The sequence below is a fragment of the Coffea arabica genome, chromosome 10e, assembly GCF_036785885.1.
Source record: "Coffea arabica cultivar ET-39 chromosome 10e, Coffea Arabica ET-39 HiFi, whole genome shotgun sequence".
NCBI lineage: Eukaryota > Viridiplantae > Streptophyta > Magnoliopsida > Gentianales > Rubiaceae > Coffea > Coffea arabica.
The window spans coordinates 20066814-20086428 of NC_092328.1; the positions used below are offsets into that span (position 1 = coordinate 20066814).

Genomic DNA, 19615 nt, shown 5'->3' on the forward strand with positions numbered 1-19615 from the left:
TGAGATATGTATAATCATGATTATCTAGGTACTCGACCACGGTTATAAAAAAAGAAAAAATATATATATATTTTCTTGCTACTCACCCTCAAGGTCACAAGTCGAATCAAGTTAAAAGAGTTTTTCTCGCTAAATCGTTGAAATAATGTTCAAAGAGAGGTCGAAAGTCGTTTTTGATTCAAGTCGTGGAAAGAAATCTCAATTCCAAAAGAAAGTACCGTTTTCACTTTTGGCACGAAAATCGAGGAAAAGGGTAAATGGTTTTTTATCCCTCGAAACTTCGAATCTCATCTCCGAACTTTAAAACATAAAGAGCTTTCACGTTTTCAAACTAATGGAGTTAAAACTCATCCAAAACTCCACTCATCTCATAGTAAATGTCAAGGCTAAGGTTCCAAGGTTCAAGTATAAAACTAGTGCAATTCACCAAGAATTACTCTAGTTAAAACGCTCCCTTTTTAGAGTTCAAACTCATGGAAATCGAGGCCATAAGAATAGGGGTTGAAGTCCATAATTCAAGTATGAAGAGAGGTGCCATAACCAAGGGTGTTATGCAACCAAGAGGAATTATAAAAAGGGAAGGAAACTAAGATTCGAGATGAAGGTTTAAAGTTCAAAGAGACCTTGTATCTAATCCTGAAACTAAACTTAAAATAGTCCAACAATCGTAATGGAAGGTGGAAAGTTCTTAAAAGGAGTATTTGTTTGAAAACAGAAAATTTCCAGCTTGGTGCGACACTACTTGGAAAAATCGTATCTCGAGTTCCATAAGTCCAAAAATTGAAAACTTTATACCGTTAGAAACTAGACTCAATGCACTAAAACTCGCTTGAAGACACTTTTCTCAGACTCCATTTCGAAATCATTCAAATTTTAGCTCAAAGTCACTGTTCCAAACAGGACAGAGCAAAACAGGCTTGCAATTTCAGTAAAGTTTGAAAATTCGGCAAAATTCGTAGAAATGGAATCAGCCTTTGAAATTTATACCACAATTAAAAATCCAAATCTAGTTTCAAATACAACCAACGGAACTTAATTCGGACCTTTCTACACCAAGATACAACAGTTCTAAGAAAACTGATTTTTGGAACCTGTTTACGAAACTTCCAGTTCTGATGTACTTGGCAGAGTTTCAAAATCTGACATAACTAGAGATACACAACTGGAAATTTAGTGTGGTTTGAGGCGTTGAAAACTAGATTCAAAATGCTACAATTCACTAGAAGGAACTGTCTTAAAATTCTTTTTGCAAGATAGGCGAAATTGAGCTACAAACTGCAGCTAGGACTGTTTCTCGGAAGAAAACAGTGAGGAAATTCAGTCATCTTTGCTGGTTCACTACGGCTCCTAGGAAACGAGTTAGGAGGCGCATTTTATACCGACGGAAAACTCTCAGAGTCTAGTTTCGGATGCCACAAAAGGCACTCAATTTCAACTCCCAGACAGAAAGTTATGACCCAAAACGTGAACACTGGTTGAGCCTCCTGATCAGAAAATTTTCCATATTTCTTTCTCACTTTAACCCTACTTTAACACAACCAATTGAAAAGCTTTTTGGAAGATATTTACTACACATAATAACCCACATGTATCAAGCATTATTGCACCAAAATAACATCAAAATTCGAAATTAACATGAGGGTTTCAACAAGCCAAAATTCAGACAGCATGCAACTTTCATCTTCTAGCTTTCTTTTCCAACTTTCCAACTAAAACTAAACCATATCTTCTCAAAATAAGCATCAAACAAGCAATTAAACATACAAAATCCTCAAGGCCTCTACCTACAAAGCCACCTCAAGTCCACTACCTAATGTCAAGGCTCTTGTGAACCAATCAACAACCCAACAACTAACTAACTATAACTAACTAACTACTAATAGTTGAGAGGAAAAGATGAGGGTTTTTGGATGATTACCTTTGCTTCCAAGAATGAAGACTAACCACTAGTGTATGAGCTCTTAAATCACCAAAGTTTCTTCCTTGTTCAAGTCACCTTCCAAGCTTGCATGAAGAACCAAGACAAGAAGCAAATTTGGAGTGTCTTTGTGGAGCAAGAATGGAAGAAGCTAGCTGAAATTTTTGGGGAGAAATGGGGGAGGGGGAGTCGGCCAAGAGGAGTGGAGAGGAAGAAAGGTTTTGGGTCGTAGTTGGGTGATTTGATGGTGTGACAAGATGAAGGACATAAAGGTGTCTTGATACCCCAAAAGTCAACAATCGATTAGTGAGCAATTAGTGCTCCTAATTGAGCTTAATTTAACTCACCCACCTCTAGTCCCTCTATTAACTTTTCTTAGCCTACTAGAGATCATTCTTAATTCTCCAAGATTAATATACTCTCGGATCGAAATTGCCTCGAAAAATGTGCATTTACTACTTCTCACTAAACGAACCGCAGAAAAATTAAATTCGCTAACGAAACATTTTTAAAAAATAGAAATGAGACATTGTTCCATACAAATGGATTTAAAATGGATGAAATAAATTATTCGGAGTAAACGGATAAATAAATAATTAAATAAGCCAATAAAATAAAATAAAAGTAAGAAAAATAAAAAATTCGGGTCCTCACATCAACACAGTCAAATTTAACAGTGCATATGCATATTCCTAATTAACTCCTTTACAAATTTTCAATTTTCCATTAGAGTTCCTAGATTTATTTTTCATAAGGGATTAAAATGGTCATGGTGATATATAAGAGGTTAAATTAGCCAAAACCTCAAAGATGAAGGACCAAAATGGTCATTTTTTCTTCTTTTTTTTTTAAATTTGGATAGGATTTCCACATTTTATTGCAGATAGCAAAACAAAAAAATTGGATTATTGTTGTTTCTTATTTAAATTTCTTTGCCATTTCTAATTCAATAATTGGATAAAGTTGTTCCCATCATAGTGATTTAGACTATTGCTATATGATTTTTTTTATTATTAATCATTCATATATTAGTGGAATTTTCAATTGTATCTTTCTTTTTATTTGATATTGGGTTGTATATATATATATACATATACATATATACATATATATGTGTGTGTTGTGTGTGTGTGTACGTGCATGTGTGTGTGTGAGTACATATATATACATATATAGCCCCGGCATCCCCAATGGTATCAGTGCCCCCATGACTATACATATTGATACTTTTGAAAATAATGAAAATGATTCTGAAATTTGTTGGATAAATAATGAAAGATTATCGGTAGATTATGAAAATTATGCTGATATAAATTAATATGAGTAATTGCTTATACTGTGAACACTTGCTAACTAAAATAGATAGATTAGATAGGCAAGTTAAAGATTCTAGGGCTTAATCGAATATTACTCCAATAGATACAATTTTGTAATATTCTCAAGATGTCATTGGAAAATCATTAGAGATATAAGAATCCCTAGAGATGAAACTGAAATGACAAATAAATTTAATAAACAAAGACAAGTAGATATTAAATATATTAAAAGTAGATCTTCAACCTTAGAATTAGAAAAAATATGTTAAAACTCAAATATTAAATATTATTGACCAAATTTCTGAATCAGAATCTGAACAAGATGAAATTTTTCATATACAAGAAAATTCTAACGAAGAATATGAATCTTCAACAAATAGTTGTGAACGTATAGGAATTTGTGAATATGGGTATTCAAGAATAAATGTTATTTCTAGTAGTGATAAACAATTTGTTTTTAGAATTAATTGATAAAATAGATGATAATGACGTAAAATGGATTATCTACTAAAATTAAAAGATATAGTAATTCAAAAAGAAAATTTTAAAAAAATAGAACCTTTTAATTTAAAGGAAGTTTTCAATGGTTTTTTTAAAACCCAAGTCAATATTAGTACTCAAGATTTACAAGTCAAAATAAAAAAACTAAAGGAAATTTGTTAAAAACAAAAAACTATGAACTTTTAGCACTATAAACAGAATTTCAAATATTAAAAGAATCAAAACAAAAAGAGGACCAATTACATTCTTCAGAAAAGAATAATAATGTACAAGTTGAGGAAAAATAATGAAGGATATTTAATTACCTCTATTTCAAAAATAAAATTTCAAATGTGTCATATTCTAGGAAAAATTGTTATAATAAAGAAATATATTTAGATATAATAACATTATTAGATTTTGTAGTAGATCATTATTGTATCTTAGAAGAAATAGTTCCTACTCAATATTATGAAAAAAATAAAACAAAGATTACATGGAGCAAGAGGGAAGAAATTAGAAGTTAATTATAAACTCTCAAATGTGCATGTTTGTAGACAAGGATTTTGTTTTCAAAATACTTTTATTTTAGTGAAAGACTTACATCAAGAAGTAATTTAGGAACTCTATTTTTATCTCAAAATTTCCCATTTTATGTAAGTGATAAAGGAAACTACAAAAGTCTTAGATCAAGAAATTTATTTTTCTTTTATGACTTTTCCATTAGTCAAAGAAGTAAATTTTATTCAAACTACTAAGAAACTGAAACAAAGAGCAATAAATAATAATAAATAAATAAATAAATTATTTGAAAGATGAAATAAAAACTAATAAAGTATAAGAAAGATTACAAACTAAAGCAATATAGGATAAAATAATGGAAATCCAAGAAAAATTTAGAAATGAACTTTGTTCAAATCTGCCAAATGGTTTTTGGGACGGAAAAAGACATATTGTTCATTTGCCTTATATTTTAGAATTTGATGAAAATAAATATTCCAACTAAAGTTAGACCAATTCAAATGAATCAACAATTATTAGAATATTGTAAACAAGAAATACAAACATTACCAGAAAAGGATATTATAGAAACTTCTAAATCTCCATGGAGTTATTCTGCTTTTTATGTAAATAATAGTACACAAATTGAACAAGGAGCTCCAAGGCTTGTTATTAATTATAAACCATTAAATAAAGTTTTATTATGGATTTGATATCCAATACCAAATAAAAGAGATTTATTAAAAAGAATTTATGGTTCCTTAATTTATTCAAAATTCGATATGAAACCAGGTTTTGGCAAATACAAATTCCTATAGAAGATAGATATAAAACTACTTTAGTATTCCTTGTGGACAATATCAATGGAAAGTTATGCCATTTGGAATAAAAATGCACCATTTGAATTTCAAAAAATTATGAATGATATTTTTAATCCTTATTCTACTTTTGCTATTGTCTACATAGATAATGTATTAATATTCTCCTATTCAATAGAAAAACATTTTAAGAACTTAGAAATATTTTCTAATACCATTAAGAAAAATGGATTAGTTGTTTCAGAGTAAAAAATCAAATTATTTCAAACAAAAATAAGATTTTTAGGACATGACATTCATCAAGGAAAATATAAGCCAATCGGTAGGTCCCTAGAATTTGCTAATAAATTTCCAAATGAAATTAAAAATAAAAATCAATTACAAAGGTTTTTAGGATGCCTTAATTATGTCTTTGATTTTATTAAAGATTTAAGACAAATTTGTGAACCACTATATAAAAAGACTGAGGAAAAATCCTCCATCTTGGACCAAAGAACATACTAAAATAGTCCAAAGAATCAAGCAAATTGTCAAGCATCTTCCATTTTTAGGAATTCCTCATCCACATGCATTTATGATAGCAAAAGTAGATGCATCAGAGGTAGGATACGAAGGCATCCTTAAACAAAACAAACATATTGCATCATATGAGCATATGCGTGTTTCTAGTCTTGACTTCAAACAAAATGAGCAATTAGTCCGATATCATTCTGGTATCTAGATTGGAGTTCAAAAGAATTATTCTACAATTAGAAAGGAAAATATATCAATTGTGTTACGTGTTACAAAATTTCAAGATGATTTGATAAATAAAAAGTTTTTATTATGAATTGACTGTAAATCAGCTAAAGATGTTTTACAAAAGGATGTTAAAAATTTAGTTTCAAATCAAATTTTTGCAAGATGGCAAGCTTTACTTTCAAATTTCAATTTCAAGATCAAATTTATTAAAGGAGAACAAAATTCGTTACCAGCATTTTTGACTAGAGAATTTTTATAGGGATATGTCCAGAAAACTTGAATACAGGCCGTCAAGGTCCCTCCTATCTTATTCAAATGTCCGTAGTCCAATCCCGACTCAAGTCCCTAGACAAAGGCTTATAAGTCCAATCTCAAAGGCCTATTACTCTTGTCCAACAAACTTCAAATACTTATATTGGTGTTATTAAAAACTCTATTACTCAAACTCCTCCATCTAACCCAAAATTACTTCTCCAAACAAGATGAGGCCTATATTGGAGAAATTGAACCCTCTTATGCAAATAAAACCTATGTTGAATTGATTCGAACCTATTTTTATTCAAACCTACTCTACTTTTTCGAAACCCCTTTGAAAACCAAAAAAATTCATAGAACAAGTTTTACTAGAAATTGATTCGATTGAACCTTTGAAATATTTTCCAGAAGAGACTCTAGAAGAACAAGCCAAATATCAGAAAATAAAAAATTTAAAAATTAGAAAACCAGAAGAATGGCCCGTTAAAGGATATCAAACTCAAATCCAATTTAAAATCCCTTTCAAGCCAGCTATTTCTACTTATCATGATTATATCAAGGTTTGGTGTTATATATTTTATTTCAAACCATTTTCTCACTCTTGGTTCATACAGTTACATCCAACCATTACCCATGCTCTTTCAAGATGGTTCTACATATGGTGGAAAGATTTTGGTGGGAATTCGAAGATTATGCCACTAAATTTCCAAGAGGATTTCAAGTTCATTGCAAAAGATCCAACTTTTAATGATTACGTGGACTCCTACATATTACTTCACTATTATATCAAGAATAGGATTCCATGGATATTTTGTTGGAACTTTAATAAGGTCATCTTCTAAGGGATTGATATTTTTACCAGACAATTCAAAATTAAATGGTGGGACTTTGTAAAAGAAATAAAATATCCCATGCTACGAGAGATTTCCAAACTAGAACAAACAAAAAATCAGGAATTCCTGATTACAAAAGTATATTTCAATGCCTCATGGCAGCAAGTACGAGCAAAGACGATTTTAAGAAAAAAATAATTGATGCCTTATCCCAAATTGATGAAGATGAAAAGGTAGAAAATTTTTAGGATCTTGCTTAAGAAAATGGAGATGATTGTTAAGGAATTTTTAGTCCAATTTAATGAAAGTGGGACCCAACCACTCAAAATGTTGGATAAAAAAGAAATTCAAGCAGCTAATAAAATTTTAGATTTCGAAGCAATAAGAGATAAGATAACTCAAGCAATGATGTCATTGGAGGAATATTCTTGAGCTTATCTCTCTTGCTATCTCTATATAAAGAAGAGAAGCAAAGCCAAATGGAGCAAGCGAAGAAAACCTCTTTTTGAAGTTACTTTTCCAAGTTCCTCTCTCCCAAAGATCAAGTTTTGAAACAATATCTTTAAGTCTTCTTTTGAAATTATATTTTAAATAATATTCTAAGTTTATACTCCAGATTCATGCATTCATGTATCTTGCATACGGTCGATATTGCCACTTACCTCATGCATATGGTCGGGCAAGCCGTCTGCTTTAATTTCTACAAGCATACTTCATAACATATTAATTCTCCATTTATTTCATCTCCATCCTGGGTAGTGGTTCTCAAATAGATTTTTTTTTTTTTTTTTTTTACTGATGTAAAAAATTCCTCTGGACACATAAACTCAGCCCAAGCGCTAATGCTTTGGCCTCAGCCTGCAAGCTAGTAGCAACATCAAAGCAACCAGCGAAAGCGAAGATGAACTTCCCTGAGCCATCCCTAAGAATCCCCCCACCACCACTCAACCCCGGGTTTCCTTTGGAGCACCCATCTATGTTAAGTTTAAACATTGACAGCCGTGGAGCCTGCCAATGAACCAGACGAAACTTAACCACATCAGGGCGTTGCTCCACCAAACCCAAGAATTGGGGCCAAGATGTGACCTGTTGTAATTCCCCAAATTTCATCCAGTATGCGTCTTTCAAGTTTTGAAAAATAGATCGATAAATAGATCGGACATCCTTGATAACCCCTTCAAACACTGTTGAATTCCTTGTCTTCCACAAATTCCAACACACAAATACGGGTAGGAGCCGAAAAACAAATTTTAGCCTCTTGGACTTAGTAGGCTTGTACCACCAATTCGCCAACTGTACGGTTAAATGCTCCTGCGCCAAGTTAAGACCAGAGAGAGATCCGAGAGGCCCAAAAAACTTCCAAACTGCCTTTGCGACATCACCCGACATGAAGACGTGCTGTAGCATTTCAACACTAGGCTCCAAACAGCAAAAGCATTTAGACGGTAAGTGAAAACAATGCCGGGTTAAAATATCATCCAAAGGCAATCGTCCCCACAACAAACGCATCATGAAGAAGGAAATTTTTAGAGGGATGTGCGGATGCCAAACCTGACTGAACATGAAGGATGAGGGTTTAGCCTGTCGCACCTCTTGGAGGGCCGAGGATAATGAGAAGCTCCCAAAAGATGATGCCGTCCATACCATTCTGTGCACCGAAGAAATACAAGGGATCGGCATGCCCACCACAGCCTGGACTAAATCAGGTGGAAGGACATGAGACAACAAGCGGCTATCCCATGTCCCGCACACAATAAAGTCATGGAAGGACAAATGATCCTGCACATCCGCTCGAAGATATAATGCACCTAACCCCGTCTAGTTGTCATACCAGAAGTGGCAAAAACCACTATAAGGTCTCCAAAGTATAAATAACTCCACAAAACCCCTAACGTCTAACATGCGGCGCCATCTTGCTGAAATAGGAGATCTCAGGGCAACCTGACAAGGGTAAGTATCATGACAATATTTGGCTCGCATGTACATAGGCCACAGTGAGAGATTCTGCCTAAAGGTCCACCACAACTTGCAAGAGAAAGCTCTATAAGTGTCATCGATCGACCGAAATCCAACGCCACCCTCCTTTGGTGGGAAGCATAAGTCTCTCCACCGCACCCAATGAAACCTCCTAGACTCTTCAGTCGTCCCCGACAAGAAATTTGCACATACCCGCTCAATCATCTGAAATATACTTTTTGGCATGACCCCTGTAGCCAAGAGGTGGATGGGGATACTCGAAAGCACATGCTTAATCAAAATGATCTTGCCACCTGATGACAAGAGCCGAGTCTTCCAGGAGAGGACTTTATCAACCATTTGCTGGCTCAGATCCGCAAAATAAGATCCCTTACACCTGCCGGTATACAATGGAAGTCCCAAATACCGAATGGGGAATCCTCTTCTCAAAAATTTAGTAACTCGTTCGATGATACCCTGACGAGCCATTGGGAAACTTGGATGAAGCAGGAACCCACTCTTACTAGTGTTCACCAATTGACCCAATGCCTTTTGATATAGTTCTAACACTCGCATAATTTTCTTTAACGAAGAGGCCGACCCATTGGCAAAGATTATTATGTCATCCGCAAAGGCCAAATGAGAGATGGTAGGACAGTGTCTTGGCACTTTATAACCCACAAAATTCGATTGGGAATATAATAAATTCAACCCTCTGGACAAAACCTCAGCTCTAATAATAAATAAGGCCGGCGACAGAGGATCGCCCTGTCGAAGGCCCCGGCTAGACTTGAAGAAGCCATACGAAACTCCATTAACAAGCACTGAGAACCAGACATTTGACAACAACCGCCACACCATATCAATAAACCTTTCCCCAAATCCAAAGCGGCGCAACACTCTAATAATAAACACCCATGACATCCTATCATACGCCTTCGCCATGTCCAGTTTAAGCACTACATTCCGTCCCCTACATTTTTTTCCAATATCTGTAATCAACTCTTGAGCTAGGAGAAAGTTGTCCGACAGAGTCCGACCCTGAACAAAACCACTTTGCCGAGGAGAAATAATCCGAGGCAAAATCGAAGTTAAACAGCTGACCAAAATTCGAGAGATGACTTTATTCAAAAAGTTACATACACTGATAGGCCGAAATTGAGAGAAGGATTGCGGATTTAGGACCTTTGGAATGAGAACAATTGAGGTAGCTATGACAAATCGAGGAAGTTCAGCTCCACAAAAGAAACTGAGAATCGCTTGAAAGATATCAGGACCGACCACCTCCCAAGCAAAGGTAAAGAACTTTCCAGTGAAACCATCTGGGCCTGCTGCACTATCATCATCCATAGAGAAGACCACCCTTGTAACCTCGTCGAAAGAAGGGGCCTCTTCCAGACAGCTATTATCAATTTCAGAACTCAAGTTGGGAATAACATGGACTAGTCGAAAGTCTGAAGAAGACTCCGCCGATAATAAATCATCAAAAAACTTCACGGCTTCCATCCCGATTGTGCCGTTATCAGTAATCCAAGTGCCCTGGGAGTCTCGAATGCTGTGAATTGCTGCCCGATATCTTCGCTGTTTCACCACTGAATGGAAAAAACTAGAATTATTATCCCCGTGCTGGAGCCACTTAACCCTGGATTTTTGTTTCCAGAATTGTTCCTCTACAGTCAGGACCCTCCGCAATTCAGCTTGTACCCGTTTCAACTCAACAAAATTCTCTTCCGAGCTATCTACCTCGATCTGAAGCTCAGCCCGGGCCACCGCTGCCTCGGCCCTCTTCACGTTGAGAAAAACATCTCCAAACGTCTCCTTATTCCATTGCTGAATAGCATGAGAGACTCTCTTCAGTTTGGTACATACGCGATAAAATGGAGAGCCACTGACATCACCTTGCCAAGCTATCTTCACTACATCCAACAGACTATCCTATGATGTCCACACGTTAAGGAATCTAAAAGTGCGAGACTTATTGTCCAGCCTGGTAGAGAAGGAAAGGAGAAGTGGGCCATGGTCAGAGGGCTCCCGCACCAAGTGGGAGACAACCATCGAGGTCGAATCGTTTAAACACGCATTGTTAAGTAATACCCGATCTAGGCGCTTCCAGATTCTTGCTCGACCATGTCTATTATTACACCAAGTAAAGCTGGACCTAGAGAACCCTGCATCAAGCACACCAGCTTCTCCCATGAATTCAGAAAGCTCCAAGCCCTGAGATGGCTGAAACGGCCGACCTCCCTTCTTCTCATTCGGAGATAAAATAAGGTTAAAATCCCCCACAATATACCATGGCTCGTGACAAGGCTTGTGGCGAAGCAAAACAGGCCATAGCCTCCTCCTTTCCCAAGCAGTACATTTAGCATGAACAAAGGAAACAAAAAAAGGACAGGATCGATGGGGATGACAAAATGAGATAGACAAGTGTTGGTCAGACTCCCCAACAACCATGGAGGTAAAAGGAAATCTAAAGAAAACCCAAAGATCCCCTGACGGGTTAGAGATCACATGATCAAAATTCAAACGCACACGAATTGATTCCATGTCTCTTGTCGAGAGTTTAGGCTCACAGATCCCAACCACCGACAACTTGTGTAACAAAATTAATTTTTTGAGCCTTCGTAAATTTGGAGATCTAGAAATCCCCCGAATATTCCAAAAAAGTGCACTAATCATTAGATAAAGCATGAAAAGAATTTTGAGAGTTGCGTTTCACCGACCTGAGCTCTCTATCCGAAGGAAAATTGGCCCGTATGCCACGACCCCGAGCTGTACGACGCCCCTGCTCCAGTGCCGATAACTGGTCCACATTCAGGTGAGCGGTCACAGAATGAGAACACTCTGGTACAGTACCTTGTGGCCTTGGCAATCGAGGAGACAAACAGCCCGCGGTAATGGGTTCTTCAGGCAAAGAATCGTCTGTTCCTTCGGAGTCGTCATCGCCATCCTCAGTTGCTTGAGAGTCTTCCTCCACTACCCGATCAACCATGTCATGGATGATACTAGTAGCTGCCGCCTTCAACGTATCATCAACCATAGAGGGTAGGGAAACTGGAAACGGAAGGACAACCCCTCAGCTAGCGGCCTAATCAGCAGCAAGAACGGGAGCCGCAGCAGAGCCTACAGGTTCTGATGGCAGCGGTAGCTGTACCTCCTTGTGTATGAGGATGTCACCCATAGCTGGGGTAGGAGATGTAGCATCCCCAGTTCGCACCTGAAGCGTGCCTAAGTGAGAAAGTGCCAAGTCATGCGCCTGATCGGGACTTTTCGCGACAGGGAGCCCCACAGCCGCTGAAGCAGTAGCGGATGACGATTCTTCCAACATTTCCTCGTCTTCTTGTAGCTGCCCAGCAGGCTCCATCGTCATCACAGGAGGCAACGAGACCACCCCACCCTGATCCTTCATAGAAGAGGTCACCACGGGTTCTGCTGAAAAAGGTGCCATATCCTTAGCAGCAAGAGCCGAGCCGGCCTGCTTAGCCATCTCCTTCCATTGTATGCGTGGGTCAGATTTTGATAACCCTTTGGACCGGAGCTCGAGCTTTTTAACGTGGCATTTGGCATCTTCATGCCCCTGGCGATAGCAGTGGGAGCAATAGCTCGGCATGTGCTCATGTTGTGAGAACCCGTAATTTTCTTAATTGCTAGGTTTCATTTTCTCTTAATTGCACGTTTTTTTTCCACATTTTCTTTATTCGAAAATTTTAAAAATATTTGCACAAGTAACTTAATATTTGCACAATTAACTTATTTATATATAAAAATTATGGTCACATACCTATTTAAAAACCAACAATAGTAACAGTTATTAAGAGTCTAAAATGCAAATGCAATATGTATATATTATTATTATTCTTCAAGGTTCTCACAGTCTACGGACCATGAGTACTTTGGTTGACGGAGTGTCAACAGGCGTTCAAGCTTGGGGAATTGAACTGGTTTTAGAGCCACCTGTATCCTACCATTGTGATGTTACTTTTCTGTTATTGATGTGAAATAACCTGAATACTTGTTATTTGGATATGAGTTTACATTTACACCCCTGATTACTCACTAAGCATATAGCTTACCCCATTCCATTTGTTTTCCTTAGCAGGGGGCTGACGCGGGGATCGTTCGGGAAGGTGTTTAGTTTTTTGGATTAGAGAATAGTTGAATTTATCCTTGTTATAAGTTGACTAGTAAGATGTATATAGTTATCGTGGTGGTTGTAGTTATTAGCTTTTCTAGGGTTTACTTTCTGATGCTCGTGGTATGTATGACTTGATGTACTAGTTTATGCAACCCTTGAAACTATAATAGAGAACATAGAACTTACTTTTGGTGTAAACTTTATTTTCTAGTTTTAGAGTATCGAGTCCTGGCGCGAGTTGAGTAGGCGACCCGCCGAACCCTAAGGTATACCCCAGGGGGAGGTGGAGCCGTCACACCCTTAGGAGCCCTTCGCATATTAGAACATGTTTGTGTGACAATCACTACACTTTCATGATATTTGCTATTTTTTAGGGTTTTTATCATTTTGCATGACATTTCCCTTGTATACGTATCCCTTATCCCATATTTGCCCTATATACACCCCTTATCCCATATTTCCCTCTTTATAACCCCGTGTGTGACACATGACATTAGACTTGCATTTTCATATAAGAAAATTAGAGATAGGCTAGTACACTTGCTTGATTAGATTAGGAAATACCCCTCGAATATGGGATATGGACGAGTTTGGCTTTATAGCCTTAGCACGCTCGTATTCCCTCTATTAAAGGGAACACTGAAGTCATGAGTATTAGTCCCCTGCACCCATTATGATGCATTCTTTTAGATCAAGTATATTTGTATAATTATTATTTTCTTTTCTTTTCTTAGAGTCTCATATTTTGCACATTCGTGACCTCTTCAAATAGTTACTCTTGGGCATTACAATTAATGTGATTTGCGCCAATTAAGTTTCCCCGATACACTAGGTTTAGGTTTTGCATTCATATAGTACATCCAAATGTGATAAATTTTTAGATTAAAATAAGAAAATTTTTGACTAAATCACGCAACTAACCTTGGCTAGATTGAAAGGGTGTTTTGGATTTTCATTCTTGCCTTCCCTTTTTTCAAATGTGACTCCCGAACACATTTCTCAAATTTTCGAGAATTTGGAGTTGTTTAAAAAGGATTTTTTCTATTTTTTTATTAAAAATTTATTTTTAGGTGATTTGGTACACCTTAACTTAATACCAAGTGGTGACTCCGATTTTTAGTCAAAAACCCTTTTTAAACTATAATTTGGGCCAAAATCGTCGCACTTATTAAACCCCATTTTAGGCCCACATTTTCTTCATTTATTTCCTAAAAATCAAAACTCATTTTTTAATAAAAAATAAACCAAAATTCATTTTTATAACACTTTGATTTTTATTTTAAAAATGGGGCGCGACAGTTTGTACTTGTCCAAATATTACACAAGTAGTCAGTGTTGTTAGCAGATATAGGTCTTATCCTTAAAAGGCATATTGACAATCTGTGAAGTGGATTCTCAGAGGAATTTCAAATAGTTGTTTGAAGTTTGGGAGAAACAATGACACTTTGGTTAGTTTTGTAGACTCTGTAACGACCCCACCGTACCCAGAGGCGTACCAAAGGGCTTAGCAGGCCGTCTGCCTAGCTCGCGCCAGGACTCGAAATCAAAAACTAATAACAACTAATCGTACCCAAACGGTTACTATACACATTATATACATGCTCAAAAGTTCACTATGTACATCATATACAGCAGCAAAAATGTTCTATATACAATTCAAAAGAAGAAGTCCGAACTACTGTTTCATGCTATCACTACAACTATAACCATAAAGTGGACCCTAAGGTGGGTCCGAACGCTTATCACTATTACTATTACACGCATAACAATTGCCCAAAGAAAGGTATTAAACCTAACTAAACTAGTCGAACCCCCAAAAGTGGTCCCTGCGTTCACCCCTATAAGGAAAACAAAGGAAAGGGGTAAGCTAAACGCTTAGTAAGTACGCAGGGGTAAAAGCGTAAATTTCACATGGTAGGAGCAATTAAAATCACATAGCACCCAGTTATAAGCAAAATAATAACACATATGTAGGATACATATTGGCTTCAAAGCCAAGTAGTTTGTCATGCTTGACCACTTGCCGACACTCCGTCGACCGCAATTTATGATCCGTAGAGCTCCACTTGTCAACCCGCCGTACACCTTAGCACCCACACTGGCCAGTCACCCACACACACATAATAGCTCGAGCAAAGTTGGTTCATGCACACAGGTTTACATATTTGGTTCACAAACCAATTTACATATTTAATTAACCTGATGATCTCAAGTCTCAGTTAGACTAGCTCCGACCAAACCCCTGCCGGCTCGAATAGTCCAACTAGGTTCTGAGATCGGGCCCCACACATATCACATGTCACACACACATATCACAAATGTCACCCCGAGTTACAAGCTCTAGGGGTTCAGTCCCAACAGCATGTCATTTGCACATATCAAGTACAAGTACAGGTACATTTTAGGGTTTAGGTCGAGTGTGATAAAGTACACCCTCGCCTAAAGTCCCTTTCATTCAAAGCATAACATATAAGGGCGTTGACTTAGATACATAGCCCTAGATACTTACCAAAGTACAAAAGAGCTACAACTAAGCAAAAGCGTCGTTCACTCCGCTAGTGGGCCCCAGCAGCCGCCTCTAGCTCGTCGCGGTCTGCAATAGATGATTGCGTCACATTAGACCATAAACGGTTATCAAATAGCAAATCATAAGTAAAACGGCAAAAACGACACGCGCGCGCGCGGAAACGACTGACGGAAACGGAAACGGCCGTTAGTGCAGAAACGGCAGATTTGCTACCTCTTTTCATTTTCATTATAAGTTGGGCTACAAGTGTCGGTTTAAGGCGTATGAGACGCCCTTTCGAAGCTAAGAGGATACCCTATAACGTTTATGAAGACCTCAAGAACTGAAACTGGGATCTTCAGTACCAAGCGGACCAAACAAATTGGGTCACGAAAGCTGTCTAAGGTCAAATGGTCAGTTTCAGGGGTGCTGGCCGTTTTATATGCTACACATATCCAATTGATCTGAAACTTGACAGTTAGAAAGTTCATTCCAAGATGAATAACTACCATGAAGGCTGGAAAACCTGAATCCAAACGTGAATAGGTCAGCTAGACCAAAACAGGTTCGGACAGATTAAGGTCATTTTCGCGGACAGGCCCTGTTTGATTGGCTATATCTCATGTTATATAAATCCGATTCATGAAATTCCAAAGGCGTTGAAAAGCTCTGATATAGGGCTATAAGTTTGATGTTTTGGTCACGAGCCCGATCAGCTTGTAACCTGGTCAAATTCGAAGCCAAAGTGCCAGTTATAAACTGTCCTGGTTTGCTGTTTTGCTGGACCAAAGCGCGCAACCGCGTGAAACGACTTCGCACCACACACACAAGATTCTAAGCCATGGCTACACCATTCTAACACATATAAAGCACTCCCTAATGCCCTCACAAGACTCCCGAAATACCTCATGAAAACAGCCCCTAAACCCTAACCTTTTCTAACCAAATAGACAAGTTCTACCTTCATTAACATCTCTAACCAAAACTAATCCTTATCTAACCAAGGCATAATCATCTAAGCCCTAATCAAACCCAAAACATCAGCCCCTCAACCTAGGGTTTCTTACCCAAATTTTGGACATCATCACACCTCACCCAACAAATGAAATTAACAACTTAAGCAAGTCATTTACAAGCTCAATTTCACCACCAAAGCTTTAATCAAACATAAACCATGGAAACCCTAATTTATCTCCTCTTGGCCGAAATTCAAGACACCCAATATAAGCAAAATTAAACCATAAAACCATCACAAATTACAACTACATCATCAACAAGGCAATAACAACAAGAATCAACAATTTCAAAGGCTACAAGCCTTAATCCTCCAAGCAACTTTCAAGAGGAGTTTCTTACCTCCAACTAAGATATAGTACAAGAGTAGGACAACCTCCACCAAGCTCCAAGATGCTCCTAGCAAGCTTCAAGACCAAAGATGAAAGCTCCAAGTGCAAGAATTTTGCAAAGTTTCTTCTCCTTTTCTCTTGTCTCTCTCTCGGCTCTCTCTCTCCTTTTCTTTCTTGTTGTTTTGTCTTATGACATCTATGGTTTCTTATGTCTTATGACTTAAGGGTTATAAGACAAACCCATCTAACAACTCAAGATATTTTCCTACCTCAACCAATCACAAAATAGCATAGGAATTGCCTTTAAGTCCTTGCAACCTTGTCTTGCCAAATCATCCACTCTTGCCCTAATAACTTTCATTCTCTATCATATTACTCCATAGGACTTAATCTTAGCTTAATCCAAATGCCCTAATCTTACTTAGCCATTGCACTAATCACCCTTAAACCTTACTTACTTATTCTAAATCAATCTTTATCACACTTAAAATTAACCACATAACCACTTTTATGTCAAGGCCAAAATTAAAGTATAAACTAACTTAAACACTTTCAACCAAGGATTAACTAGGGTTTCTCCTCGTTTAGGGTTTTCTAACCTTTTAAACCCACTTAACCCTATATCAAGATATCCAACACATACCTACACATGTCTAATACACATTCAAACATGCAATTGCAAGAAAAATGGCTATCTAGGGTTTCGCTTAAAAATTTTTGATTTTCGAGCAATTAGGGTTTCTCAAATTCCCAATTAAGGATTTTCGGATTATTTGGAATAATAATCACAGTAAAACTTATTATTTTCACATAAAATCACAATTTAGGGCAACCGGGGTCTCACAACCTCCTCCTCTTAAAACAATTTCGTTCTCGAAATTATTACCTTTATGGGCGAACAAGATCGGATATTTCTTCTGCATTTCTTCCTCCATTTCCCATGTGGCCTCTTCTACATCGTGGTTTCTCCATAAAATCTTCACCAAAGGAATTTGCTTATTCCTCAATTCCTTCACCTTGCGGTCCAAAATCTGTACTGGTTGTTCCTCGTAGGTGAGGGATTCGTCTAGCTCTACATTCTCAGTATGCAAAATGTGGGTGGGATCTGGATGGTACTTCATTAGTAGTGAGACGTGAAAAACATTATGAATTCGGGACATGTTGGCTGGCAACTCTAACTGATACGCCACCGTTCCGGCCCGTCGTTGAATCCTATATGGCCCTATATATCTTGGTTTCAATTTCTTCCCTTTCCTGGCCGCAACAGTTCCTCTTAGTGGAGTAACCTTTAGAAACACCATATCCCCTACTTCGAACTCAAGATCCTTCCTTCGATGGTCGGCATAACTTTTCTGTTGACTTTGAGCTGTTAGTATCCTTTGGCGAATAATTTTGACCTTTTCCATCGCTTCTTCTATCCATGGCACTGCGGTAGCATCTAGAACCTTTCTCTCACCTACTTCATCCCAGAAGATCGGTGAGCGGCACTTGCGTCCATAAAAAGCTTCATACGGTGCCATTCGTATAGAGGAGTGATAGCTGTTATTGTAAGCAAACTCTATCATAATAAGATATCGGCTCCAACTTCCTCCCAGATCCAAAACACACGATCGGAGCATTTTCTCAAGCGTTTGTATCGTCCGTTCCGACTGTCCGTCTGTCTGAGGGTGGTAGGCTGTACTCAAGGTTAATTTCGAGCCTAAAGCTTCCTGCATCTTTTGCCAAAATCGTGACACAAAACAAGGGTCTCTATCCGAAACTATACTCACTGGTACTCCATGTAGGCGTACAATTTCGTCCATGTATAGTTGAGCTAGTTTCTCTAGGGAATATTTCATGTTCACGGGTAGGAAATGGGCTGATTTAGTTAGACGGTCTACTATTACCCATATGGCATCATGTCCTTTTTGGGTTCTTGGTAGCCCTGAAACAAAGTCCATAGTGATGTTTTCCCACTTCCACTCTGGCACTTCTAATGGTTGGAGCAATCCAGAAGGCTTTTGGTGCTCCACCTTTATCTGCTAACAGGTTAGGCACGTTTGAACAAATTGGGCTATTTCTCTTTTCATGCCCTCCCACCAGTATAACTTCTTCAAATCCTGGTACATCTTGATCGTACCAGGATGTACTGTGTATCTTGACCTATGTGCTTCTTCCAATATTTCTCGTTTCAATTCCTGGTCCTGCGGTATAACAAACCGATTACGGTACCGCAAAATCCCATCCGAGTTCACTTTGAAGTCAGGTATCGTTTCTTGTTCGGTTTTCTCCTTCCACTTCTGCACCTGAGTGTCCTCCTTTTGTGCTTCTTTTATCCGAGGGAGTAGAGTAGAAGTAACTATTATATTGCTAAAAAGCACTCCTTGCGGCTTAAGTTGAGGATTCCATTCCCCAGCTTTCTCTAGTAACTCTCACTCTTTTATCTGTAAACTTGATACCTGAGCTTTTCGACTAAGTGCGTCTGCTACCACGTTTGCTTTACCCGGATGATACTTTATGGTGCAGTCATAATCCTCTAGAAATTCCATCCACCGACGCTGCCTCAAATTCAACTCCTTTTGCGAAAATAAGTACTTCAGGCTCTTATGGTCGGTGAACACCTCAAAAGTTACCCCGTAGAGGTAATGACGCCACTTTTGTAGAGCAAAAACTATAGCCGCTAATTCCAAATCGTGGGTGGGGTAGTTCTGCTCATGAGGTTTTAACTTTCGGGATGCGTACGCTATCACCTGTCCATTTTGCATAAGTACGCATCCTAAACCCATCTTAGAGGCATCCGTATATACCACAAAACTGTCCTTTCCATTAGG

General features: G+C 37.8%; 1 protein-coding gene across 1 annotated transcript; it reads right to left on the reverse strand.

Annotated features, from left to right (window-relative positions):
* Positions 1-7654: 7654 nt before the first annotated feature.
* Positions 7655-11858, reverse strand: LOC140015158 (uncharacterized). The gene is made up of 5 exons (XM_072067060.1): positions 11542-11858; positions 10913-11162; positions 8694-10753; positions 8414-8594; positions 7655-8260 (listed from the first exon to the last, which is right to left on the reverse strand). Exons 1-5 carry the CDS (start codon positions 11856-11858, stop codon positions 7655-7657), a joined length of 3414 nt encoding a protein of 1137 aa, XP_071923161.1.
* Positions 11859-19615: the final 7757 nt, after the last annotated feature.

What these genes read in the sequence shown, in the direction of transcription:
- LOC140015158 (XM_072067060.1), bottom strand. Translation starts at nt 11,858, where the DNA reads ATGGTTGATGATACGTTGAAGGCGGCAGCTACTAGTATCATCCATGAC. An exon ending in CCTTCGGATAGAGAGCTCAG is followed by an intron (nt 11,163 to 11,541) that starts GTCGGTGAAACG and finishes TGCTTGGGAAAG; the next exon opens with GAGGAGGCTATGGCCTGTTT. An exon ending in CATCCTTCATGTTCAGTCAG is followed by an intron (nt 8,261 to 8,413) that starts GTTTGGCATCCG and finishes GAAATGCTACAG; the next exon opens with CACGTCTTCATGTCGGGTGA.